This window comes from Xyrauchen texanus, chromosome 46, assembly GCF_025860055.1.
Source record: "Xyrauchen texanus isolate HMW12.3.18 chromosome 46, RBS_HiC_50CHRs, whole genome shotgun sequence".
NCBI classification, from domain to species: Eukaryota; Metazoa; Chordata; class Actinopteri; order Cypriniformes; family Catostomidae; genus Xyrauchen; species Xyrauchen texanus.
The window spans coordinates 12,148,576-12,176,446 of NC_068321.1; the positions used below are offsets into that span (position 1 = coordinate 12,148,576).

General features: G+C 36.9%; 1 protein-coding gene across 2 annotated transcripts; it reads right to left on the bottom strand.

Annotated features, from left to right (window-relative positions):
* Window positions 1-63: 63 nt before the first annotated feature.
* LOC127638103 (uncharacterized) lies at window positions 64-27,279 on the bottom strand. Of its 2 annotated transcripts, none has more exons than XM_052119452.1 (21): window positions 27,244-27,279; window positions 21,613-21,741; window positions 21,260-21,382; window positions 20,753-20,905; window positions 20,282-20,464; window positions 19,950-20,127; window positions 17,741-17,848; window positions 15,911-16,108; window positions 15,668-15,811; window positions 13,351-13,491; window positions 12,998-13,231; window positions 12,681-12,848; window positions 10,424-10,564; window positions 10,027-10,167; window positions 9,291-9,524; window positions 8,935-9,114; window positions 8,517-8,729; window positions 8,261-8,404; window positions 4,808-5,113; window positions 2,826-2,966; window positions 64-2,716 (listed from the first exon to the last, which is right to left on the bottom strand). In XM_052119452.1, exons 1-21 carry the CDS (start codon window positions 27,247-27,249, stop codon window positions 2,634-2,636), a joined length of 3,348 nt encoding a protein of 1,115 aa, XP_051975412.1. In that variant the 5' UTR covers window positions 27,250-27,279; the 3' UTR covers window positions 64-2,633. The 2 variants fall into 2 exon arrangements, with proteins under 2 accessions (XP_051975412.1, XP_051975411.1); XM_052119451.1 differs by lacking the exon at window positions 27,244-27,279 and adding an exon at window positions 23,117-23,408.
* Between the last annotated feature and the right edge of the window lie 592 nt (window positions 27,280-27,871).

Here is a 27,871-nt window from a genome sequence, read left to right on the forward strand (position 1 = left end):
TTATTGGAATTGTCAATTGCAGTCAGAGACTACTGGTACAAAATAGTCAGGAATGAGCACACATCCACCAAATGTCTTTATTTCTGCACATTTAGTCAGACATCGACAGTGTATCCCTAAAATGTCTAAAGTCTATAAAAGCAATCAAGCTTCAGTACTTAAAATCTGACAAGGCAATGGAAAATATAAAAAATAAATTGCATGATTATTGAATTAATTATGCATCTTCAGTGCTTAATGTATGTTATCACAAATTATAACTGTAAACAGTTTTTATAGTTCATTGTCAACAGTTTAAACAAATACATAAACATGGGTAATAGAGGCCATTAATAAATGCACATGAGAAAGATGTTGATGTTCAGAAATCACATGAGTAACCTTAAAGGCACAATTTTGAATTCGATTAGCTCTTTGCAAGACAAATTTAAGGAAACTGCATGTTTTAAACTATGAAGACATGCTATTTTAATATACTGAATGTTCAAGTAAGTGCTAATGTTTCATGCTAGCTCTGAACCCAAGACAGGAATGAATTTGGAAGAAGTTTGCCTACCAAACTTTTAAAAACAGATGTTGCTTGTCTATAGCTGTATCTGAATTATATCTACTTCACAACTGCTTGACTTGTCCAGCAAAAACAACCTCTTCGAATCTGTTAAAAAAACAACATCTCTCCATCCTGAACTAATTCCACTGAGAAAACACTTATACTGTAGTTTACAGATGAAACCAGTCCTGCTAGACCCGCTCTGAGCGGCATGGGAGGCGGATGCGCTAATGAGGAGGCTAAAGGCTGCAGCCCCTAGCGTCAGTCACTAGTGCGCCTTTTGAGGCCAGGGGAGTGAGGATTACAAACTGCACAGCTATCATATACTAGCTGGCTCCCATTGCACTCACCCCCCTAAACCTCACTCCCATCCGGGTCATGGCACCACTGTAACCGGTCCTGCTAGACCCACTCAGAGCGGGATTCGAACCGGTGATGCCAGCATGGGAGGTCGGCGTGCTATCAAGGAATCTAAAGGCTACAGACGGCTCCTGTTACACAGAGACTATTTCTTTTCTTATGAAATTATCACTGGCTCTTTGCTGGTCTGATTTTTGGTTAACTAGTAACTAGTGCTTCGTCTGAGGAACAAGTTCCTGTGTCAAAAGTCAAAAGCACGTAAAATAAAGGAGGAAATTGAAGGAAATTCTAAATGAGAGACCTCAAGGTGAGAGGTTCAGTGCAGAGAATGGACCAGAAGGACATTTTTTAAAACACACATTGGAAAATGAATTAAACTTCAGGCTGCGCAATCAATGGAATTAAAATGTTTGTTGATTTTAAAAGTATTTTGTACACACACACACACACACATATATGTATACCTTTGGTATAAATATCTTTAAAGTGGTTTCATGCATTATGTTCCATTCTTGTAGCTTTACTGCCAAATTAATCAATGTAAATAAATACTGGAATTGAAGAAAGAAAATACCACCACCATAAAAAAGCAGAATGATTACAGGTGAATAGGCCATTTAGACTGAATTTTGGGTAGATATCAAATATTAGCTAAAACACATTTTCTGTTTTTTCTTTCTTCTTTTTTTGGATTTTCTCCCCTTTTCTTCCCAATTTGGAATGCCCAGTTCCCAATGTGATCCAAGTCCTCATGGTGGCCTAGTGACTCCCCTCAATCCGGGTGGTGGAGGACGAATCTCAGTTGCCTCCGCGTCTAACCGTGCGTTCACACCAGAAGCGGTGAGAGCATCAAAATTCGCTCTGGCTGGCCTGCCTTCAACGCTCGAGGACGTAGTTGAAATAGGCGGCAACGTTTGTTCAGAATGCTTTGTTTTGTGAACTATATTTAAAGGGGCCGCAATTTAAACATCCAGACATGTCGACCATTTACTTTTTGCTGACCTATCACAAGTAGCGTATATCCTTATGAACTCTTTAAAATGTGAAAATAAGAAATCGATCGATGGCAGAAAGTAATTAAAATTATAGTTGTTTGTTATCAAAATAAAATAAATTTGTAATAATATCTGTGGTCTTGGTTGTTTTATATCCCTGTAAGCAAACAGGGACAGATCATATATTACTGGGAAACCGGCCACGGCAATAATTAGTTTCTCCTCCATTTTATCTTCAGAACTCCAATAAGTTGCCGCCGAACCGCGTCACAGCTCATTACCATAATGTTGACTGCACTTGAACTTTCATCTGATGCCCACACTGCCCAAGACGCTGGCTGTCATTGAAAATGAATGACTTCCGGCCGATTTGACGCTCTCGCCGCCTCTGGTGTGAACGCACGGTAAGACTGTCAATCCACGCATTTTATCATGTGGCTTGTTGAGCATGAAACATAGCGCTGGTGGAGGCTTCACGCCATTCTCCGTGGCATCCACGCACAACTCACCACGTGCCCCACCAAGATTGAGAACCACATTATAGCGACCACGAGTAGTTACCCCATGTGACTCTACCCTACCTAGCAACCCTGCCAATTTGGTTGCTTAGGAGACCTGACTGGTGTCATTCAGCATGCCCTGGATTCAAACTTGCGACTGCAGGGATGGTAGTCAGCATCTTTACTCGATGAGCTACCCAGTCCCCGACAAAATACATTTACAAACGTTTAGTCAGTTAGAAACTTAAATCTGTTGATTCTGAGCTCCTCAAGCAGCTGCTTCTTTGCTGTTTGCAAATTGTATTCCCAGGCTAAAAATAAATAAATAAATGAATAAGTATCAACCAACATATATATATACTGTATCAGAAAGAAAGTTTGAGTATTTGTGAGGGTATATGTCAGACTGTGATAGCTCACCTGGACTGTAGCAGGTTAACTGAACACTGAAAGTCGCTTTTGCTCCAAGTGTCTCTTCTGTGTCTTCAAACACTGGCTGTGGCAGATTCTGCTTTTTAAACCACTCATCTAAACAGTTTCTTGAAAATGAATTGTCTGGTTCTATGAAAGGATTAGAATGGAAGAAAAAGTATTATATTCCCATCATAAAACTGGAGATTCCTGTTAAGATTAGCTGTTGCGGTACATCTTGTGCTATATGTGAGACCTCACAGCCTCGTTTAATTTAATCTAAATTAAATACTGTATGGTGCTACTATGAATAATTTACACATTAAATGAAAAGCCCAGAGGGCTTCGACTTATGATTTAGGTCCCCTTAACCAAAGTAAAGATGTGTCAAAGCGTACGCCAAAGGTTAGGTTATTTGGACCCACTTTATATTAGGTGTATTTAACTACAGTGTACTTCAGCATTTGATACAGTGTACTTGGTATGTACATATGAATTGTTGCATTGTTCTTGCATTTATATACATCTGTAGTTACATTGTTGACCTTAACCCAAAACCTACCCTAACCATAATCCTACACCTAAACCTACCTGTACCTCAACCTCAGTAGTAGAGAATTCTGCACATGAACACATGTAGTTACACAATATATACATGGTATTGTACTGTATGTACACTCACCTAAAGGATTATTAGGAACACCATACTAATACTGTGTTTGACCCCCTTTCGCCTTCAGAACTGCCTTAATTCTATGTGGCATTGATTAAACAAGGTGCTGAAAGCATTCTTTAGAAATGTTGGCCAATATTGATAGGATAGCATCTTGCAGTTGATGGAGATTTGTGGGATGCACATCCAGGGCACGAAGCTCCCGTTCCACCACATCCCAAAGATGCTCTATTGGGTTGAGATCTGGTGACTGTGGGGGCCATTTTAGTACAGTGAACTCATTGTCATGTTCAAGAAACCAATTTGAAATGATTCAAGCTTTGTGACATGGTGCATTATCCTGCTGGAAGTAGCCATCAGAGGATGGGTACATGGTGGCCATAAAGGGATGGACTTGGTCAGAAACAATGCTCAGGTAGGCCGTGGTATTTAAACGATGCCCAATTGGCACTAAGGGGCCTAAAGTGTGCCAAGAATACATCCCCCACACCATTACACCACCACCACCAGCCCGCACAGTGGTAACAAGGCATGATGGATCCATGTTCTCATTCTGTTTACGCCAAATTCTGACTCTACCATCTGAATGTCTCAACAGAAATTGAGACTCATCAAACCAGGCAACATTTTTCCAGTCTTCAACTGTCCAATTTTGGTGAGCTCTTGCAAATTGTAGCCTCTTTTTCCTCTTTGTAGCGGAGATGAGTGGTACCCGGTGGGGTCTTCTGCTGTTGTAGCCCATCCGCCTCAAGGTTGTGTGTGTTGTGGCTTCACAAATGCTTTGCTGCATACCTCGGTTGTAATGAGTGGTTATTTCAGTCAAAGTTGCTCTTCTATCAGCTTGAATCAGTCGGCCCATTCTCCTCTGACCTCTAGCATCAACAAGGCATTTTCGCCCACAGGACTGCCACATACTGGATGTTTTTCCCTTTTCACACCATTCTTTGTAAACCCTAGAAATGGTTGTGCGTGAAAATCCCAGTAACTGAGCAGATTGTGAAATACTCAGACCGGCCCGTCTGGCACCAACAACCATGCCACGCTCAAAATTGCTTAAATCACCTTTCTTTCCCATTCTGACATTCAGTTTGGAGTTCAGGAGATTGTCTTGACCAGGACCACACCCCTAAATGCATTGAAGCAACTGCCATGTGATTGGTTGATTAGATAATTGCATTAATGAGAAATTGAACAGGTGTTCCTAATAATCCTTTAGGTGAGTGTATTTTATTGTTATAAATTTCATTTTTTTTGTCACAGTTTTTCATCTTCAAGAAAGACAAATTAGGTGAAACTGTTGGCATATCATTGCTCTCACCTGTCCTTACCCCCAGCAGGCCCAGTATGCGTGAACTAAGATGATTACGAGCTGCTTTCTTGGAGCTTTTGCATGTGCACTTCACTGTGTAGTCACTGAAAGATATCTGGATGCAGGCCTTTTTCAAAGGGTCTTTAGGGGATATAATGGGGTCTTTCTGCCCAGCCCCTTTCAGCATGGAGATCAGCTGATTCTCCACCTCCTCCGCAGTATTAGCTCCAGTTAGTGAAGGATAATTAAATAGAGGTGACAGTGAACTTAGGGCTTTCTGAAGAGCATCTAGCTTGGCTTCACTCTCTGAGGACCCTAAGAAAGACCATATCATATTAACAGAAAGGCAAGCATACAGGAAATTAAATACACATATCTTTCTGTACCCAATTAGTATACTGTTGTTTAATAAGGTGTTATTAATAAGGGTTCAACATAAGGGGTTGCAACCTTCAGTCTAATTTATACAATGGAAGAAGTGAACTAAAGCACCATAGACCAACGATGCCAGCATTTAAACAACATGTGGTGTAGTTTTAAAATCAGGGTTCCTACGGTCATGGAAAACCTGGAAATATCACAGAATTTTAAACTTGTGTTTTTCCTGGAAGTCATGGAAATGTATAGGTCCAAATTGCTCTGAACCAGTGAGTCGTTCGTTTGTGCTGATTTGTGTCTTTAAAACAAACACTGTAACTATTTATCTTCCTTATAAATAACATGAAACTTTTCGGGTGCAGTGACTTCACACCAAATCGCTTCAAACCAGTGTCGTTCATTTTTGTTGATTTGTGCTGTTAAAGGAAACATCATAACATATTCCTTTCTTTGTGTTTCATAAGATAGCTTTTGGGAGCCGTGAAATTATTCCAGCTCTGAATACATTTATTAGTTTTAATTCTGCTAGAAGCTGGCGTGACTTGTGTTGACATGTTTGTGTAATTGCATAGTCTTATATGTTAGCTAATATTCAAAATATTTGTTTGAAATTTCAGCTCAGTATTTGAAATCATGTTATGTGCCATTCACATGCTTTAATGCATTTGGTTTTGCACATGGGGTGGAGAGTGATGTCATTGCTACCGAATACAAGCTGTTTTTTCAAAGATACAGACATTGTTATTTTGCTAGCCATCTTAAACGGATCTTAAACTTATCTGCTGTTCTTTTGATAAACATAGTTAACTGAAGAACGTAGTTACACATACTTGGTAATACACAACAGACTATGCATAGTAGTTGACAAAAGAGGGATCCCTTCTAGATATCTGAAAGGACTTTGAGTTGGGAATCATTCAACAATGGAGCTTGGCTGCCCTCTATTGGAAATTTGTTGTAATTGCACTCAGAACTGGGATAGACATATGCATTATTTTCTAGTATTTTTACATTTCAGTTAATATTTTATTATATTTTATTCATATAAATATAAGAAATATGTTTATTAACAATAAACTTGAAAATCCAAGCGTGCCAAATACCTCAAAACATGTGAATATACACAAAAAGGAATGATGACATTTACTGCATTGTCATGGCAACAGTGTTTAAGATATCAAGAATCCCTTCAGAATTTTAAATCTGCACTGTCTTGACATTATTCTAAAAAAATGTATTAGTAATTCAGGTAAACATAATAGGGGTATTTTAAAGTCTGTTAAAAGTGACACACTTCCTTCCACCAGATGTTGGCGCTACGACCATGACCCACAATAGCCACATTAATTTGATCAGCCTGCAAAGACAAATATTTGGCTAAATTTTTATGTAAATGTAACGCAGAATATATGAGACATTTCCTTATTCCAATTTTTTTATGTTATTTTATCGTATCGCCATGGCAACACCGTTTGATATATCAAAAGTCCTTTCGCAATTTTGCATTGTCAATGTCTTGGCATGATGTTGCCCACATTTGGTACCTGTAACATGAAATCCCAGGCAGGAGTATTTCAAATTCCAGAGCATGCATTTTTCAAACAATCCAAAATGGCCAAATTCCTGTTGGGCAAAGCTTATGACTGTCAGCGCGAAAGTTGTCTGGCTTGATGAGATCTATATGTGTACAAAGTTTGGTGACTGTAGCTCAAAAGGGATGTGCTACAGAGCTCCCGAACATGTCCATGTTCTAGGTGGTGCTAGAGAGCCCCCCCCCCTCGCACTTTCAGTGCTTGGGTCCTAATTAAGCTTCATTTAATGAACCAAATAGCTTTCAGCTGTGTTTGATATAATGGCAAGTGATTTTCTAGTACCAAATTAGCAATTTAACATGATTACTCAAGGATGAGGTGTTGGAGTGATGGCTGCTGGAAATGGGGCCTAGATTTGATTAAAAAAAAATGCCACTTTGATTAATTAAATTACCAATTTCCGTTCCGAAACAGCAAAATCTGTACTTTATTCCAAACTTTTGGCCGCCAGTGTATATGTATATATATTGCTTTACAGTGAATAAAGTGCTCTGCTCTTTGACATTAATACACACACACACAGAGCGCATGTGATGTTAATCTTGCGGTTAGTGTATAGGCAGCTTCTCACATTCACTTTCTGTTAAAGCACGAAGCTCATGCAAACCGTGTAGGCTATTTTTTTTTATTAAATCTGAGCCTTTTGGGGTTTAATCATTGCACTAGGACATATGATTTTAATTTGATTAATGGTGCATTTATACATTAACCAAATATGTAAAATCCTGTGACATTCCATGATTCACGGTTAATTCCGCTTTTATAACTGAATTCTGCGATTCAGGCCATGTTTTCTGCAACACAACAACCTTAATGCCCTACATGTCAAATGAGTTTGTTGAGGAAAATGAATAACTAAAGAACGTCACTCATGGCCACCACAAACCCACGATTAGTTTTAACCAATCTTCGACTAGTTGAGTTTTCCTATCGCATGTCAAGAATTTCAGGAATGTGCACAAATAGGAAAAATATCACCAAACGATCATCTTTGCAGAACAAAAGCATACAGTCATGTCATTATAAATTTTTAGCCAGCAAAAGAAGCTTGTTTGCCCAGTAAGTTAGTTTATTTAGTTTAAATGTTGAACTTCTTGCAGAAATCCTAGTTTGTCTAGCCTCTCATATTTAGTTATAAGGTGTAGACAAAGCCAAACACTCAAGTGGGATGTGCAATGCAACATACTGTACCTGAAATCAGAAATCTGTTTACTTGCGCAAATCACTGGGGCACAGACAGCACTGCACAAACCAGAAACTGATCTGCACTACACTAAGTGGATCGCTCTCACTAAGGTCAGTTACGTTGCACAGTTTAGTTCGGTTGAACGGTATTATATTGAAAATAATAAATCGAAATAGGGGTAGGGGTGCTAAAAATGGAATTTAATTTAAAAAAGGTCACCAACCCTGTTCTACTTGATTCTACTAATTGAGTAAAAAAAACCCTGTTGCTTCACTCTACGCAACATCAAATGACAAAACGACTTACCTTGTCCCTCATAGACAACGTTGTAAGTTATGTTCTTTAGTAAGCAATAAAATGGTTTTGTTGAGGCCTCAAAATCTTCCTGAGGAAGGGCAAGAGAGTTCTGAGAAAAGTGTTGTTTCACCTTTTCACTGGACTTCTTTTCATCTTGAATTAGATATTAAAAAACAGCTTTGTTTAAGCAGCATAAATATAGCTATGTATAAGGAATATTTATGCTACAAGAATGCAGAAGTATTCATAATATGCAACAATGTACCTGTGCTAGGATCTAAAATTGCCAATGTGCAGCCGAACAACAGGTAGGTTTTTCGAATGGCTTCTTTCTTAGTGTCATAGCCTTGGTTGTTAGAAAAACTAAAATTTTCAAAGTTGATTCCCACAGTACATATGAAATTCTCATCATAATTGATGTCCTCAAATTTCACATGTGGTGGCTTCAGATTATATACATTAAACAGTTCGTCTATTTCTGTAAAAAGAAAAAAGAAAAGACAAACATGTTACAAACATGTACCTTATACCTGCAAATACCTTATTAATAAATACTTATCATATTTATTCAATCATTTTGAAACATCTATTTTCCTACTTTTATCAAAGGAAACACCCCCCAATGGCATCCCTCGCAATAATAGCACATCATCTTTCTTCATTAAGACTGTAGTCTCCATTACCTGGACAATCAATCCTGGCCTTTTTCCTGTGTGAGCCTGGAGAACTGGACTCTTTAGGCTCTGATAATTGAGGAACAGTATAACTGACTGGCTTCTGGTGTGATGAGAGCTCCAGTGGTGTGGAGATGCATTCAGACTCCAGCTCTGAATCCTGTTTCACTGGTGCCTGAGTGATAGATACTACAGAAAAATCACTAGTCAGACAAAAAAAAAAAGGTTTACTGGCAATAGAGAGGTGTAATTTATACTACAACTCTTTTATAATTAGCCAAAAAACTTAAACATACTTTGCACGATTCCATTTGCCACAGATGCCAGAGCATAAAAAACAAAAAAATAACTAAAGTCAAACTCACAATTTGAACGGTCTGTGCTGATTCCACTGATCACAGACTCTTCGCTTGGTCCTTCTTTTTTCTCTGTTTCATAGACAGCACTGCTGAGACTCAGCATCTCTAGACACTCCTTCAAACGACCTTTAAAATTCGTCTCAGTATCGGATATTGGAGCAGAGTTGAGGATCCCTGACAGATGCTGCAGAGCAACTTTAGCTGCCTGTTGCTCAGCCTGTTTCTTTTTGGTGGAGCCCACTAAGCAATTTAAGAAATGAAGACTAAAGATCAACATAAAACATCTTGAAAATGTAACCAAAACTCTTTTAGTGAAGAGAAGATAAATTGGTAATCTCATAAGGAATTATGACATATTTCACCCTAAAAATGTATGATATTTTTCATAAAGAATGTAAATCCAGTTTAAGATTTATTTGGATTTTAGATTTTCACTGTAACATTATCTTCATGAGAATTAAGCAAAATTCCAATGACAAATACTGCAATGATGTATATTACTATAGTTCTTTACAAATGTACTTTATCATTTAAATAATAGCTGCTTTTTTAGTTTTTGCATTATTCTAATGAGAATTACTCAAATGAGCTTTTCACATTTTAACAGACCACTGAATCAATTATTATAAATAAATATTTTTTGATTGAAAATCAACAGATTTTGGGATGAAATATGACAATTCTAGACAGACATTCACCCAAATGGTATGTAGTTGATGAATAACAGCAGGACAGAAATCACCTCTGTCATAAAAAGTAAAAGGCCCGTTGAGTTTGAGCTTGCAGATGATTGTGTTCTCATCAGTCGGAACAAAAATTGCTTCTGGTGTTTGGAAACCACACACGCTGATATATTCTGTGATTGCTGACCTGTATGTTTGACCTGTTGTAATGGGAATAAAAACCAACCTGATATTCTGAAAATCATTTTTAAACAATAATGCTAATTACAGAACATCTTAAACAATAATGCTAATTACAGCTTTATCTTTATTCAAAATATGCTGTAAATGCTAACAGGTTTGCCTCACAATAAGACCTTTAAGTCTTACCCCTCAAGAATCAGTGAAAAACCTTAGCTGTCAATATATTAGCTCAGACAAAAATATTTGAAAAATAATCTAAGCTTTATACTTTACCTTCTTTTGGAGCACTGATGCAAAAATGTTGCCATAAAACCTTATAAGCTGATTCACTTGCTTCCTCTTCATTTGAATAACGTCCATCAGACACAATTTCTTGATCAAGGACCACAGTAACTTTACCAAAGTATATAGACCCTGATATGTAAAAAATCATAATTAGATATATTTCAGTCAGCACTACATCCATCAAATGAATACTTGACTTGAATTATTTTATTCACTTATAGACAATTGAAGCAATATGATGATGTAGGCAGTATGGTTCTGTTCTGGGCAAACTCTCCACCCATCCGTGCATGGAACAGATCCAGTAGAGGTATTATAACATTGTTCATTGCACAATACATTAAATGGACACTTAATGAACTTCAAATACTGTATTTCAAGTTGGTAAATCAAGAACAACGTGCAATAACACATTGAAGATAGGAATTTCAAACTGGCAAACAATTGTAGTCTTGGTGTGCAGAACACAAGACAGATGTAGATAAAACTAAAAGCAAAATTGCCATACAAGAGGTGGAGCTGGGGATGGAGGAGGGTGTTCAGTGCAGTTTGGATCCATGTAATGAAAAGGCAGCTAAGGCAATGAAGAAATGGAGCACTTAAATAGGGCCGCTCTGATAAACGTCTAAATTGTATTGTACTGTATTGGACATCATGATCAGCTGAGGATCAGCTGATTGCGAGCTTGACTCACGTGACCTGCCTGAACTGATGCTATGCTTGATTTTCAAATTTGTGCATAAGGACTATGCACCATTATTTAATACTTCGATTAACTTTTAACCTTTCACCTAATATTGTACCTGTCACAAAATAATCAAAACTCAACATTGCTTTGATTTTTGAGTGGCCCAAACAATTGTACAAATATTTGTACGAGATGGCAAATTCATAAGATATCGTACTACTTGGCTTGTACGTAAAATGACGACTTTATAACAACGAATAAAAAAACTGAATTTCAAATCAATACAATACAGACATCCTATCCAACACTTTTTAGATTTACTGTAGGGTTGGGGTAAGGGGTTAAACATTATGGTTAGGTTTAGGTTTGGGATAAGGAGTTAAACTTAGGAAAAATCATAAAACCATTGTTTGCTGTTTTATTTAGACAGTATTTCTCTATGGGAGTAAAAGTTTTACATTTTGTACCAGCCAATTAGTATTTCACCATTTCGTACTGTTATTACAACTTGACATAAGAAATGATCAATGGCATGACTTTGGGGTGGGACTAAATGTTTGGCCAACAATGAATGATGGGGTGTTTGGGAAACATTACTTTTGCAGTTTCATCTGTTGTTGCTAATGGCAGAGGAATTGCACATTGTGACTAAATATGTATATGTGACCATTTATTTATTTATTTATTTGTTTGTATTTATTTTTTATTTATCTATTGGTTTGTTAATTGCTGTTTAAGATTTTTCTCTTCTGTTTTTTATTTTATTTGTTCTTTCACTTTTAAGTTTTTCATTTCATTATAAAAAAAAACACATTTTATTAAGTTATAACATTTTTCTGCCATTTTAGTCTGTCAACTTGCAATATACACTCACTGAGCACTTTATTAGGAACACCTGTACACCTACTTATTCATGCGATTATCTAATCAGCCAATCATGTGGCAGCAGTGCAATGTATAAAGTCATGCAGATATGGGTCAGGAGTTCAGTTAACGTTCACATCAACCATCAGAATGGGGTAAAATGTGATCTCATTGATTTCATCCATGGCATGATTGTTGGTGTCATGTGAGCTGGTTTGAGTATTTCTGTAACTGCTAACTTGGATTTTCACACACAACAGTCTCAGAATGGTGCCAAAAACAAAAAACATACAACGAGCGGCAGTTCTGCGGACGGAAACACCTTGTTGATGAGAGAGGTCAACAGAGAATGGCCAGACTGATTCAAGCTGACAAAGTCTACGGTAACTCGGATAACAGCTCTGTACAATTGTAGTGAGCATAATAGCATTTCAAATTGCACAACACGTTGAACCTTGAGGCGGATGAGCTACAACAGCTGAAGACCATGTCGGGCACTTTATTAGGACCATAGTGTTCCTAATAAACTGCTCAGTGAGTGTACATGCACCCTGTTCATGTTTTGAAATTACATTTAAATAAAAGCATTGGGAAACTACACAAAACTTTTTTGTTTTTTGGTCTTTCATTATACTCTAACTGGCGCCTCCTTCAATAGCACATCATCTTCTTCTTGAATGTATGCTCCATTACCTGGACAATCAATCTTGGCCTTTTTAGGAGAACTGGAATCTTGAGGGTTCAACGTTAGAGGAACAGTATCACTGACTGAATCTTGGTGTGATGAGAGCTCCAGTGGTGTGGAGATGCTTTCAAACTCCAGCTCTGAATCCTGTTTCACTTTAGCCAGAGTGACAGATGCTACTCCAATATATGAGAAGAAAAAACAAAGAAACCAAGAGGGATAAACAGTGTGTGAGTATGCAACACTTTATTATGTTTCGCCAAAATATCTCAAAATACCTTGCACAATTCCATATGTCACAAATTTTATGCCAAGTCATACTCACAGTTTGAATGCTCTTGGCTGGTGCCACTGTTCTCTGACTCTACGCTGGGTCCTTCTTTTTGCTCTGTTTCATAAATGGGAATTTTAAGACCTTGGCCCTCTAGACGCTCCTTCAAAACACCTTTAAAATTCGTCTCATTATCGGATATTGGAGCAGAGTTGAGGATCCCTGACAGATGCTGCAGAGCAACTTTAGCTGCCTGTTGCTCAGCCTGTTTCTTCTTGGTGGAGCCCACTAAGCAATTTAAGAAATGAAGACAAGATCAACATACAATAAGCTTTTAAATCAAAATAAATGTATTTTGTGAACTAAAGATGAATTTAACTGATCAATAACAGCAGGACTGAAATCACCTCTGTCATAAAAAGTAAATGAACCGCTGAGCTTGAGCTTGCAGATGGTTGTGTTCTCATCAATTGGATCAAAGACTTCTGCTGGTTTTTGGAAACCACACTTCATGAAATATTCCATGATCACGGACCTGTATGTCCGACCTGATGCAATGAAAATGAAATTGAGCTGTTCCAAAAATCATTTTAAAGCTGTATGTTCTCTTGCACAAACCAGAAATGGCTTTATTTAAAAAAAAATATGAAATTCTGACATGTTTGACACAATAAAGGCCAAAGTATACTTCGGTTTTCTGCATGCTGGTACATCTCACACACAGTATGCATGACGCAAATGTAATCAGCAGAGTACGTGCACTGCGCAGTCCGTGTTTTTGAGTGGTCGGCACATGCGTCTGCCGCTAACTGTACTAAAAGCATATCACAAAGTAGGCTTGGTTTCTATTTGTAGCATTGGTAAATGCCTATTGTGAAATCTTATTTTTCTGAAAATCTGAAGATAGTATGCATGCAGAAAAAGAAAGTATACCCTCCCTAGCCTTAACGGGAAATTTCAACGAAAAATTTAAATTCTCTCAGCATTTACAGCCATCCCAGATGTGTATAACTTTATTTCTTCAGAACATATTTGAAGAAAAAAGAAAATCTTAGCTCAGTAGGTCCTTAAAATGCAAGTGGATGGTGATCAGACATTTGAATCACCAAAAAGAACAGACAGTCAACATAAACCTCATCCATATGACTCCGCTGTTTAAATTAATGTCTTCTCGAGCTAAACGTGTGAATTGGTGTGAAAAGATAAATTGTTAAGTACTTGAAAATCATCACTTCTGGTCAGCAGCAGTATGTGCATTTTCGAGAGGGCGGAGTACAAGCGGCCTTTCGTGTGACGTATTTGCGTCGGCATGTTACGGACATAATTTCATGTTTTCCTCTCAGTTGAGACATCCAGGATGAGCACACAAATGCACTATTGTGAGTAAATAAATGTGCGTCTGTTCTGAACATGCCAACGCGATTACATCACATGCGCGTACTGCTGCTGACCGGCAATTTATTTATAGTTAAAAAAGTATTTACTGTACATATTCATCTTTTTTGCAGCAAAAGCAATCGTTTCACTTCAGAAGACATTAATTTAACCAGCGGAGATGTTTGGATGACATTTATGCTGACTGTCTGTTCTTTTTGGAACTTCAAAGGTCACTATCCACTTGCATTTTAAAGACCTACTGAGCTAAGATATTTTTCTTCAAATGCGTTCTGAAGATGTGTATGACTTTCTTCTGCTGAAGACAAATGAAGATTTTTGGAAAGATATTACAAGCTCTGTAGGTCCTCACAATGCAAGTGAATGGTGACAAGACCTTTCAAGCTCCAAAAATAACAAAGTCAGCATAAGTGTAATAATCCATATGACTTCTGAAGCGATACATTCACTTTGGGTGAGAAACAGATATTTAAAGGTGCTGTAAGCTATTTTTTCATGGAAAGATCTCTCTGAAAGATATTAATGAAATAAGTGTTGTGAGATATCGTTCTCTCTAGACTCTGTAAACAGCAAACAAAAATGTGTCCTCTGACCACAGTCTCTGATGATTTCTGCCTGTCAATTATTTTGCACGTTCTCGTAGTATTGTATTTGCAGCGAATTACTGAGGTATAATGCCCTTTTTAAGCTATGTTGTTCATAAAAGTTGTCAGTTGAGGGCGCTATTTTGATGCTGTTGTTTTTGACAACCATTTTTGCTCTATGTCGGTCTCAATAAAGCTCATTTGATATCTTTGTATTGCAGGGATTTGGAAAGAGGGGGTGTGGCTAATCTTATATATAAATTATAGATTAGCTTGCATCATCTTTAACTCATTATCTCATCACATTCTGAAAAGGAAAGTGAAGATTTATAGTAAACAAATATTTAAATATTGATCTGTTCCTCACCCAAAGTGATGATAACACTTCAGAAGACATATTAAACCACTGGAGTTGCATGGATTTCTTTTATGCTGTCTTTATGTGCTTTTTGGAACTTCAAAGGTCTGGTCACCATACACTTGCATTGAAAGGACCTCGTTTGTGTTCAGGAGAAGAAAGAAAGTCATACACATCTAGGATGGCATGAGGGTGAGTAAATGATGAGATAATTTTCATTTTTAGTTTAATTTTAAGTATTTTAAATGTACAGAAAAAACATTCCTCCTCAAGAATAAGTGGGAGGCCCTTTAGAGATGACAATAGACTATGCCATAGTGTAGCTTTACACTGATATTAAATTATTCCTACATCTTTAAAACCTAACCTAAGCATTTCATGCATTACCTTGTATTGGGTTCATAACACCTTGTAAATGTTTCCATAAAACCTGATAAGATGATTCAATTGCTTCTTCTTTGTTTGAATAGCATCCATCAGACTCAACTTCTTGATTAAGAACCACAGTCACTTTACTAAAGAAAGTGATCCCTGAAATGTCAGAAGTTAGAAATAGATGTTATACTTTCATCTCAGTTCAGGACTGCGCACCACATTTAAATACAGCAATTTTCCTTTTTTTTGTATTACCCGAGGAAGGAGAACTGGACATGTCAGTCTGAATGACTGATGAGGCTGAAGAGCTTGATGGTTCATTTGTGGTGTCAACCTGTAATTTCAGTTGCTCAAGGGCCATGCATGCTACCTCCTGATGGGCAGCCTTCCTGCCATTCCACACCTTTTTGCCGGTGAAAATTTGTCCATTCACTTCCACCCGACCCCTGTAGCCTGTACAGAGAAGAAATTAAATTACTTACCGGTAATGTTCTTCTGATCAAAAAACAACCAACCAGGGATGTTGGATTTTGTTCATGTCTTTCAAGACATTTTGGGTAAATTAAAAAAATGTATGATACCACATGTCTGTGTATGACAGAGTGGTTATTCAAATAATGGCACAGCAGTCTTTATTACTGCCTTAATCAAAACCATTATATAACTTTTAAAAGATTTGATACCATTAACATTACAAATTTTGGCAAATCCATTGATTAGATCTTCTTCAAAAGCTCTTAAAAAAACTTTAGCATGGGAAAAGATTTGGATATGGACAGTAGGGACTTGACACTACCTCCTATAAGGTATGAGACTATTGAATATACCTTATCAATATTGCTAGTGATTACAGTTGTGACAGAAATAAACATAAGTATTGAATGTAATATGAAGGCATTTATAGTCTGCACATTTTCTGTTTCACTAGGCAATGTTTGAAAAAGACTATTAAAAATATTAGCAGAATTAGCAAGAAACATGACTGAGGATAATTAGTTTGACTTCTGTGGTTAAATTTAGATCTTCAGAAGCGATACAAGTGTGGGTGAGAAACATCAATATTTAAGTCCTTTTTACTATAAATATCCACTTTCACATTCTTCTTTTGTTTTTGGCGAATCACATTCTTTGTGCATATTGCTACTTACTAGGCGGAGAGGAGAATTTATAGTAAAAAAGGACTATAAATATTTATCTGTTTCTCACCCACACCTATCACATCACATCGCTTCTGAAGACATCGATTTAACAACTGAAGTCTTATGAATTACTTTTATGCTGCTTTTATTTGCATTTTGGACCTTAAAAATTCTGGCCACCATTCTCTTGCGTTGTATGGACCAACAGAGCTGAAATATTCTTCTAAAAATCTTAATTTGTGTTCAGCAGAAGAAACAAAGTCATGTACATCAGACATGGCATGAGGGTGAGTAAATGATCATTTTTGGGTGAACTATCCCTTTAAACATTCAAATGTGTTTATTTTGAACAAAATCATCAAACTTCATGTTGTAAGCTTGTTTTTATTCTATGTCCAAAATGTGGTGTACAGATATTTACGTACTTAATAAAAATACTTTCTCTAAACAAGAGTAACTGATTACCTGTAAGAAGCCATTTTACTTCAGGTACTGTAAAAACATGGTCCATCTGTATACATGATTGATTTTAAAAACATCCCTACTAAAGTTAAAACCAAACATACACCCTTGGAAAAAACAATTCTGGCAAACTGATAAAAAATCTGTGCATCCTGACTCCTGGAAAATGAGTAGAAGCCTGCCAGCTGAGCCTGAGATTACCTCTGTGCCACTTTACCATATAAAGCAGCGTGGTTTCCTATCAGAACCCCTACCTGGCCTGCTCTGTTCTTATATGAATAACTGTGGAATCTGACCTGAATTAAAAGAAACTGCATTTATGTTTTGTATCCCTCATTTACAAAAATGATTCTATTATTTTCCTTCATGCATTTCCTGTGAATATATTCCTGTATATCTTACGTAAAAACTACATGTTAATCTAAAGGACTAATATGCATTTAAAGATGGACATATAGAGTATGAACTGATGATGGATCGTTACCTTGAGCTTCCTGGTCCTCAGTAAATGTAGGATCTAGCCATTTCTTTGCACGAGAATATTCTAAAAGATGATTCTTGTATCTTGGTGGTTTGTCAGAACACACTGGATCTGTGAAGGGCAAAACATTGGGTATTTCATTGGGTATTTCAGGACCTGTATGATATTTTATTGTTATATTACACAGTAAAACAGGGGATCACATGAAAACTAAATATCAGTATTCAATTAATGAATACTAAATTAAATTATTTAAATATTAACAGCATGACAGTGATGAAACTAATTTTTTATAATGATGATGATGGCTAATTTTTTTTCTGATGAAACAATGTTTATATTTGTTTAATTCAATCATAAGCAGCAAAATGCTGACACTAAAGACAACTCTGTAAATATCCAGTAAATATCAAAATCATTGTACACTTAAAAAAATAACTTTTACTATAGTTAGTTTTACTCAATGTTCATATTACTCAAAAAACTCATGTAACCAAGGGAGATTTAATTAACTGAGTCTTGTCATCTTTACTTAATCCATTTGTGTTGGGACAACATTAATATTTTTTGTTTGGTAAAATTAAGTGTTATTTTATGTGTCTTTGTGAAAGATGAATATAATGGGGAGACTTTTTAGTGTGTAATGTTTTGTTATGAGATTTACAAGAATTTCTGTTATGTTGGAGCTTTGGCGGCTACCATCATGAGTGGAGCTTGAGCCTAGGTTGAGGTCCAATACATTTACAGTATTCTAGATATTGCTTTATCCATTGAGCAATTGCTGTGCTAACTAGGGCTGCACGATATGGGGTAAAAATGCGATAAGTTGTTGGAAAATACAATATGAGATATGTCATACGATAATCCTATGAAGAAGTCATCGGAGAGTGCAGAACATAATAAAAATGGACCATATATCCCACAGGCCACAAACATAGTTGTCTTTTGTTCCAAATTGCATATTGACTGTGTATAATATGTACAGCTATGTAAAATATATATATATATATATATATATATATATATATATATATATATATATATATATATATATATATATATTTTATCCTCTTTTTCTGCCGAATTTGGAATGCCCAATTCCAACTACTATGTAGGTCCATGTGATGGCACGGTTACTCACCTCAATTCGGGTGGCGGATGAGAAGTCTCAGTTGCCTCTGCATCTGAGACAGTCAATCCACACATCTTAACACGTGGCTCATTGTGCATGACACACGGAGACTCACAGCATGTGGAGGCTCATTCTACTCTTCACGATCCACGCACAACTTACCACATGTCCCATTGAGAGCAAGAACCACTAATCGCGACCCCATGTGACTACCCTCCCTAGCAACTGGGCCAATTTGGTTGCTTAGGAGACCTGGCTGGAGTCACTCAGAACACCCTGGATTCTAACTCACGACTCCAGGGGTGGTAGTCAGCATCAATACTCGCTGAGCTACCCAAGCCCCCTTATGTAGCAGATATTAAAATGTATCTTCAATGATTTATTTTTTTGTAAAAAGCATATGAATTGAAAGTTAATTTCACCATATTCTGTGATATCCTTAAAGAATCTGTGTTGTAAAATATTTATTCTTACATTGTAATTCATGTTCGATTTCACAGGATAGCTATTGATAGATATGAATATCGCAATATATACATTTGCAATATTTTGATAAATTCTATAAAATATGCAGCCCTAGTGCTAAACTAGGTTGGTGATTGGCCTGGGATTTTACATAGCAACTGGCCCAAAAGTTGTTGAGGGTGGGGGTGTCCACCGTCCTTTTACGCATATTGCGGCACCATTTTGTGGTCCGTTCTGCGTAACACAGCAGCTCGTTTTAGCTTATCGCAGCCCATTCAGCCAGTTTTGCGGCCGACCCGCTCAGTTCTCCCGATGGCCATTCCGCCCCTGATCGGCCCCAAAGGCGGGAAAATGCCCGATATGCCAGATTACCAGTCCAGCCCTAGCTAGCACATCACAGTTATTTTGATTCAGTAAGGTTACAACAAGTGTTTAAGCTAATATTACATGGTAATTTTAATATAAGAAAACTCATTTCAAACACGTGGAACCACTGTCCATGATTGAATCAAGTTCAGCCATAGAGTTATTTCTTAAGCATTTTCCAAATCTTTTATCACCTATCAAAGCTATGTATTTGTGGGTGAACAACCTTGTTATTATTTTCTTACCCACCATGTGTCACCTGCTCCAGTTGGTCCACTCTGTCAGTCAGGTTGGTGATCTGATGATCATGTTGATCTACTTTGTCCTGCATCTCTTTAAGTTTGGTGACCTGAGGGCCCAAGTTCTCAAGGAGGTCTTTGTTTTGGTCCAGAAAGTCCAGGAGATTGTTCATACCCTGTGGTTCTTCCTTAAAATACAGAGACAAACACAGATTTACTGCCCATTACAGCTTAATCCAACAGTTCTACATAAAACACTGGTGAGATGTATTTTTTCCATGTTCTTTTAGGGACTGTTTTCTTTAGTTTTCTTTTCATACACAATGTTAAACATCTACTTACTTTGGCGGTTTTATCTGGGTTCCCCTCAAAGCGGAAGAGAATATCTTCAATCTTTTCCTTCATAGCTTGGTGCTCACGATCCAGAACTTTCTGGATATCTTTCACGCTCTGGATATCTTCCAGTTTGCCATCTACTTCATTTTGCGAGGTTTGACAGAAATTCTTGTCCAAAATGTTGTTAAACTACACAGAACATTGAAAACGTTTAATTACTGAATTCAGTTATTATTAATAATAAATTATATTGATTATCTGGACACCACTCACATGATGACACAATTATGTAGCATTCTACTGTTTAAAACGTTTATTGTGGAGCAATGCCTACTGTTTCACCAACTAAATACAGTGTATACAGTGCAATATACAGTAAGTAGTAAACTAGTATTCCATTCTAAACATAGCCTATGAAAAACACAATAACTGGGCTGCACTTGTTTGTGATAATTACGTGATTAATTTGCCATCTACCTGTGTTATCTCTTCTCTTAATTCTTTGAGTTCTGGGGCATAAGGTTCAAGGTCCTCTGCAAACTCCAGGACATTGTGAAGATATCTGGTCATGTCCTCATTGCTTATTTTCATGTCAGGTGAGTGCATCACACTGTTCCGCACATTTATTACCTTAATCGATCAAGGGGAAAATGTGTTAAAAATCCAGCACAACATGATACATTTTAATACCTTGTAAACCACCATAACAATACAGCACACAGTATTTGAAAAGTGTACTCTTATTTTAAAAGATCAGAAAAATATTGAACGTTAAACATGTATGTGTTGAAGAATTGAAGGGGAAAAAAAAACAAGGATATGTGCAATCGGATACTACTATTCTGATGCTAGAGAAACTTTGTAATTTAGCACTTTTCGTACTACTGTCTCCTTAAGATGGAATGCTTATGATAAATACATTCCTCTTTTGTAAGTCGCTTTGGATAAATGCGTCAGCCAAATGAGTAAATGTAAAAAACTTACATTGCTCAGAAATCGTCTTGGAAAGTCGTTGAAATGTTTGCAGAAATTCATAAAGTTAAGGATGGCGGAAACATCAAACTGGGCAAACTTGCAATGCGGCCTTTGCCCACGCGACATATATGCCTGCCATGAGAAATATACAACACATATGCAATCAACACATTCTACTCTAAAAGACATCTATTATAAAGACATGAATGATTGTTCTTGACACTAAATATAATCACCATATAACATGTAATCATGTAAATATAAATTTAATCATCAGTATAAATGCACAGTAATCACCAATTAATGTCATAATCAACTCTAAAAGTAGGCCAACTACTTTAGCAACTCTAAAAGTAACTTACCTTGGCGACTTCCCACTTTTCTCTTGACCATAGATGTGGTCGGCAGTTTCCCCAGTGTATAGTTTTCTTTGCCTTATGATTGGCCTCGATTTCATCCCTCCAATTATTACAAACATCGCAAAGACGAGACTATGGGTATCAGCAAACCACAATTTCAGAGACGGGTACTTTTTTAAAGACAATTAGACAATCTTGACTTTTTAGTATGATAAAAAAATAACTTCTCATTGACTTTATTGCTCTACACACTTTTAACACAGATCTGCCTTGCAGTGCTATTCTGGAATCCTTTTGAAATTTTACAATTCGGCAGTGCTAATTTTGTTGGCTCCTTGTGATCAATTGCTTTGTATTTTTCCACTTTGTATAAAATGCACATGCAACAATTACAGCAGATTGCCTATGTGTTTGTTGCAAAAAAAAGGACCAATTTATAATTTATTTACTTAATATTTTCTTCAATCCAAAAAAAAAAATAACATGGGTGGTGTGGCATAGGTCAGACCTGAGCTAGTTGTAACACAAGGAAGTTGTCACAAGGACTGTATATCAGTAATGATAAGATTTGGGAGTCAGAAGTTCAATAGTTCAAATGTGTGCGCTCTTATCAGTGGTCCAAGCACATAATTGATTGCCTTATTTGTATACATCATATAAGATTTTTTTGTTAAATATGAAATATATATATATATTCTACAGTATATGTTTCAGAATGTATTTCTAAACATGGTTAAATGTGGACTAATTATTTCTGCATTCAAAAAAAAAAACTTTAATCCAATAGGAATGAACTGCAATTTTGAAATGTGTGTGTGTGTATATATATATATATATATATATATATATATATATATATATATATATATATATAATGAAGACTCACATGAGATGAAGACTCTAGTCATGTCAGTAACCTTATAAAAGTTGTTTTATTCTACATGGAGAGGGTCCCCTCACGGAGGCAGCCATGTTAGATCACATGACCAGCCCAATACTACTCGCTTAATCTCAGTAACCGCCCAATTACTGGACACGTTCACTCGTGGATGAACCAAGTGTCAGTGTAAATCCAAGAAAATATTGACGAAAACTTACTGTTTTCGTCTGAGTGCACTTTTAAACACTAGAGGTAATAATGTTTGTTAAATTCATTTGAAACTTTCGAAATTATTGAAAGTAAGAAAGTCTATTTTAGTACCTTTTACACTGGTGTCTCTGGGTTGGATGAGAGTCTGAATGGGGGTTTCTGGGTCTAGTTTAAAACCCCCGATCTAAAGCACAATAATTATTGTCCTATAAATCACACATCCAAAATGCCAGCCTGCTTCCCTCACAACTTTATGCTAAACCTACTCAAATACTTAGAAATAATATGCATTGGGTTCTAGGGTGTGTTTACTGTTGATAATCTCCGTACAGACAATAAACTACTCAAGGAAGTCTTGCATAATTTAGGTTGCTTGGGCTTAAGGTTAATTCCTTTCATTAATAAGCTGATATTTACCTTGTTATTCTTATTATCGCAATTGTTCTTACAGATCCGTCCATTTAGAGCAGGTTTATTCCGAAGAGAGCTGTGATAAGTTTCGGTTTCCTGCTCAACGAAGTCCTGAATACGGCTCCTCAGTATGGCAAGGCTCTCGGCTGTTTTTAACCAGTTTTTGTAGTTGTCATCATTGAATCGCTTGCTAGATGGTATGCTTGTCATGATGGCTATTTAAAAATGAAATAAAGGTCGCATCCAAATTCGTGTTATTGTATAAGAGCGCTGCCGATATGCCTCTACTGTAATCATCTGATCAGCTGACTCATGGAGTTGCCAGGTAATCTCAAATTAATTCTGTCTTTCTAATCATATGTATCAATATATATGTTTCTTTACATTTTCAGAACGAACTAAGCACATACATGTAAAAAATAAAACAACAGTATGAATAATAAATATGCAGGTATTTATAACGTTTTTGATATTCGTTCATTTAAGTGTTAAACATCCGTACAGGGCTGGAGTTGAGGGGAAATACGATCCCCCTTGTTGCAAGAAATACCTAAAAGCACCCCCCCCCCCCCTTTGTAAAACCACCATCTTCCCCTTAGCATCCCCTTTAGATCAGTTGTGCCTTGTATTAGAACTAATCATGTATGTAAAATATTTCATATTTAATATGTTTGATAAATAACAGACTTTAAAATATAGCTGCAAGCAGCAATGCGGATTCCTCCTCAAAATGGCAAATCATTTAAAATTGATCAGTAGATGGTTGGGGATAAACCCTCCCAATTAAGGAATTCAAAAAACATGTCTTTGTCTGATTCCTAAACAAAACATTTTCAATGTACAGGAAAACCATACCGGACCTTATTGATCCTTGAGGCTTTTTTGTTCCCAATGAGAAATGTGGCATGTACACCAAGTTTCAGAAGAATTGGACAAATGGGGTGGATATTATATCATTTTGAAAAAAAAAAATTTGGGGCGTGGCCTGTAGCGCCACCTATGGGCAAATGTTGGTCATTCTTGGTTTGTGGGTTCCTGTTGGCCTGTAGTATAAATGTACAAAATTAGAAAATATTTGACCAGAAAATGGGAATTTTGGAGTGGCCTGTAGCGCCCCCTAGGGGCGAATGTGGGCCTTTCTTGGTTTGTGGGTTCCTGTCGGCCTGTAGAATCAATACACCAAATTAGAAAATGTTTGACCAGAAAATGGGATTTTTGGCATGGCCTGTAGCGCCCCCTAGGGGTGAATGTTGTCCATTCTTGGTTTGTGGGTTCCTGTCTGCCTGTAGTATCAATGTACCAAATTAAAAAAAAATTTGACCAGAAAACGGGAATTTTGGCGTGGCCTTTAGCTCTCTAGTGGCTGAATGTCGGCCATTCTTGGTTTGTGGGTTCCTGTTGGCCTGTAGTACCATTGTACCAAATTAGAACATTTTAGACCAGAAAATGGGAATTTCGACATGGCCTGTAGCGCCCCTAGGGGCTAATGTCGGCCATTCTTTATGCAGTACTTCAGAGTGATGTCATCTTGAAGCATGTTAGGTTTGAAAAACCATCAGTCAAAATTACATTTGATTTATTGACAGGTATATATTGTTAAAATTTGGACATTTACATAAACACTCCTTTCAGACATTTTGTATCACATTCATTTTTCCTAAGTAATGTTTTCAAGGATGTCCATTCTACAAATGTGTACCAAATTTCAAGTCAATTGGAGCTACGGTTCAGGAGAAGAAGAGTATTTTTAGGTTTTCGCAAATTTTCAACGTACGGGAAAATCCATCATGGTGAAAGTTATGGGTCCTTAAGGCTTTTTTGTTCCCCATGAGGAATGAGGCATGTACACCAAGTTTCAGAAGATTTAGACAAATGGCGTGGAAATTGTATCACTTTGAATGAAAAATCACTTTGAAAATCTCTACTTTCACTTTCACTTCTCTCTTAAGATTTTTTTCTGTTTTTTTTGTGTGATTTACATAAGCATATCACAAGCAATTTTATTTGAAAGACTATCTAGGCACATAATAACACTGTATAGCTGTGACTGTTTATAACTATTTCAAAATGTAGCCTACAAGCTCACACTTTAAATGGTCAGTGCTTTGATTTTTAAATCATTAAAATAGCAACAGATCCAGTGAAAAAATGGAGTGATTGTGTTTACATGCCATTCAAAAACGTGGCATTTTACAAGGTAAGAGAGAAATAAAAAAACTTAAAATAATACCATTTGTACTTCTCAATTACTTGGGAATGTCTATGTTCAGGACGAAGGCTAAATTGTTACTGTCTCTTTAAGAGGCTTTTATCGCATGATACGATACTTAAGGCACAGTTCAGTTTAATCTTTTGAGAACTGAGAAGTATCATTATTTTCGTTTTGTGCCATGCTTGTTGCATTTGTATTCATTGTGAGATGATAAAATACAGACTGCGTGAATGGTTGATTTTGTTCACTTGAATTTTGTGACGTGTTTCAGAAAAATAATCGCGAAGACAGAGACTGAGCACCCTGTTTATTTATTTTACAAAAGCACAAGGTTTTGTTGTTATTTTAAGTGTACACAAATAAAAGTACGACTTTCATAGTTTGTGATGATGTATTAAATGTATCAGTATGGGCAAAAATGACGCAGTATTTTGTTTAAGTTGTTTCCGCTGTTTCGAGAGAAAAATATAGCAGGACGTCATCTGGAATAATGCCAGAATAAAATATAATTATTCCAGATTTCTTTCTCAACTGTTTGTTCACTTGAGACATAACAGACTCCTCAATATATCATGTATTTTGACACTCTGTTGTATGAAATTGTCCGTTCAGACGCAAGCAGCAGCGAAAGACATCGGAGTGCGTGGAGTTAGACGCCGACGCTGCTCGCTGTGTCACACAAACAGCTCGCAAACATGTATTTGAGTTGTTTTGACATTTGTTGAGTTGAATAGTGTAAAATCGCTTAAATGTTCAAACAGGCAAACATTGTATACAACCGACAAACCTTCATGATGATGCGAGCAAAAATGATCTCGCCTCGCGGTTTGCGTGTTGTCAGAGACAATTAAACAACATCATTCTCGGAAGTTTTGATACGTTAGGATTGATCAGCCCATCCCTACTTTCTTTAGACATATGTTTCATGTTTGTGTAAGTTTTTGTGACGTGTTTCAGAAAGATATTCGCTTAGACAAAGAGCACACGGTTTATTTTCTTTATTTTACAACAAATAAAAGTACAACTTTCATAGTTTGTGACGATGTATTAAATGTATCTGTATGTGCAAAAATAACGCAGTATTTTGTTTAAGCTGTTAACGCTGTTTCGAGAGAAAAATATAGCAGGACACCACAGCGGCATCCGTGTTGTTCACAATAATTCATAATTAAATATATTGATACCCAATTTCTTTATCAACTGTTTGTTCACTTGATACATAACAGACACCCCAATATATCATGTATTTTGGTGTATGAAATTGTCCGCTCAAACGCATGAAGCTGTGAAAGCTGAACTCTCATCGGCGTAGCGAGCGTTAGTCGCGACGCTGCTCGCTCGCTGTGTCACACAAACTGCTCGAAAACATTTATTTGAGTTGTTTTGCCTTTGTTGAGTTGAATAGTGTAAAATCGCTTGAATGTTCAAGCAGGCAACCATTGTACACAACCAACAAACCTTCGTGGAAGATGCGAGCAAAAATGATCTCGCTCGAGGATTGCGTGGTTGTCAGAGACAATTAAACAACATCATACTCGGAAGTTTTGATACGCTAACGCTGTCTCGATAGAGAAAAATCTAACAGGACATCACAGCGGCATCACTAGACCCCTTCAATAATTCATAATTAAATATATTGATACCCAATTTCTTTATCAACTGTTTGTTCACTTGATACATAACAGACACCCCAATATATCATGTATTTTGGTTTATGAAATTGTCCGTTGAAACGCAAGAAGGAAAGCGTAACTCTCATCGGCGCGCGAACGCTAGACGCCGACGCTGCTCGCTCGCTGTGTCACACAAACTGCTCGAAAACATTTATTTGAGTTGTTTTGCCTTTGTTGAGTTGAATAGTGTAAAATCGCTTGAATGTTCAAACTGGAAAGCATTAAGACACACAATTGATTTGACATACCACCATGCAGACGCAAAATGTCTTCTGTAGTCTAAGTCTGGAGCTCCACCCACTAGGAGACCGAAATGCTTCATTAGAGAGATTGCTACAGAAGAGCTGCATGTGGTAGACAGAGTTACTCCAGTAGAGGGAGCCTCTTTGCTCAGCCAATGTAAGTGAATGGGATTTTACATGTGGACCATATTTGTCCAGTAGAGGGAGCACTTTTGCTCAGCCATTGTAAATCAATGGGATTTTAAAAATTTTTGATCATCTTTGTGTGTACATTTACATAAACACGTCCATTTCAGCCATTTTGTATTGTATTCATTTTTGCTAAGTAACGTTTGGAAAGACATACATACTACACACGTGTGCCAAATTCCAAGTCAATTGGAGCTGAGGTTCAGGAGAAGAAGAGTTTTGTAGGTTTTCCAAAATTTTCACTGTACAGGAAAATCCATAATGGCAGAAGTATGGGTCCTTGAGGCTTTTTTGTTCCCCATGAGAAAAGAGGCATGTTTACAAAGTTTCAGAAGATTTGGACAAATGGGGTGGAAATTATATCACTTTGAATTTTTGTTTTTGGGCGTGGCCTGTAGCGCCACCTATGGGCGAATGTTGACCATTCTTGGTTTGGGGGTACCCG

Coding starts and splice junctions, on each gene's coding strand:
- LOC127638103 (XM_052119451.1), bottom strand. CDS start 23,320: ATGACAAGCATACCATCTAGCAAGCGATTCAATGATGACAACTACAAA. Junction 21,742..23,116: donor GCGATAATAAGAATAACAAG/GTAAATATCAGC, acceptor TGATACCCATAG/TCTCGTCTTTGCGATGTTTG. Junction 2,717..2,825: donor GTTAACCTGCTACAGTCCAG/GTGAGCTATCAC, acceptor ATTTATTTTTAG/CCTGGGAATACAATTTGCAA.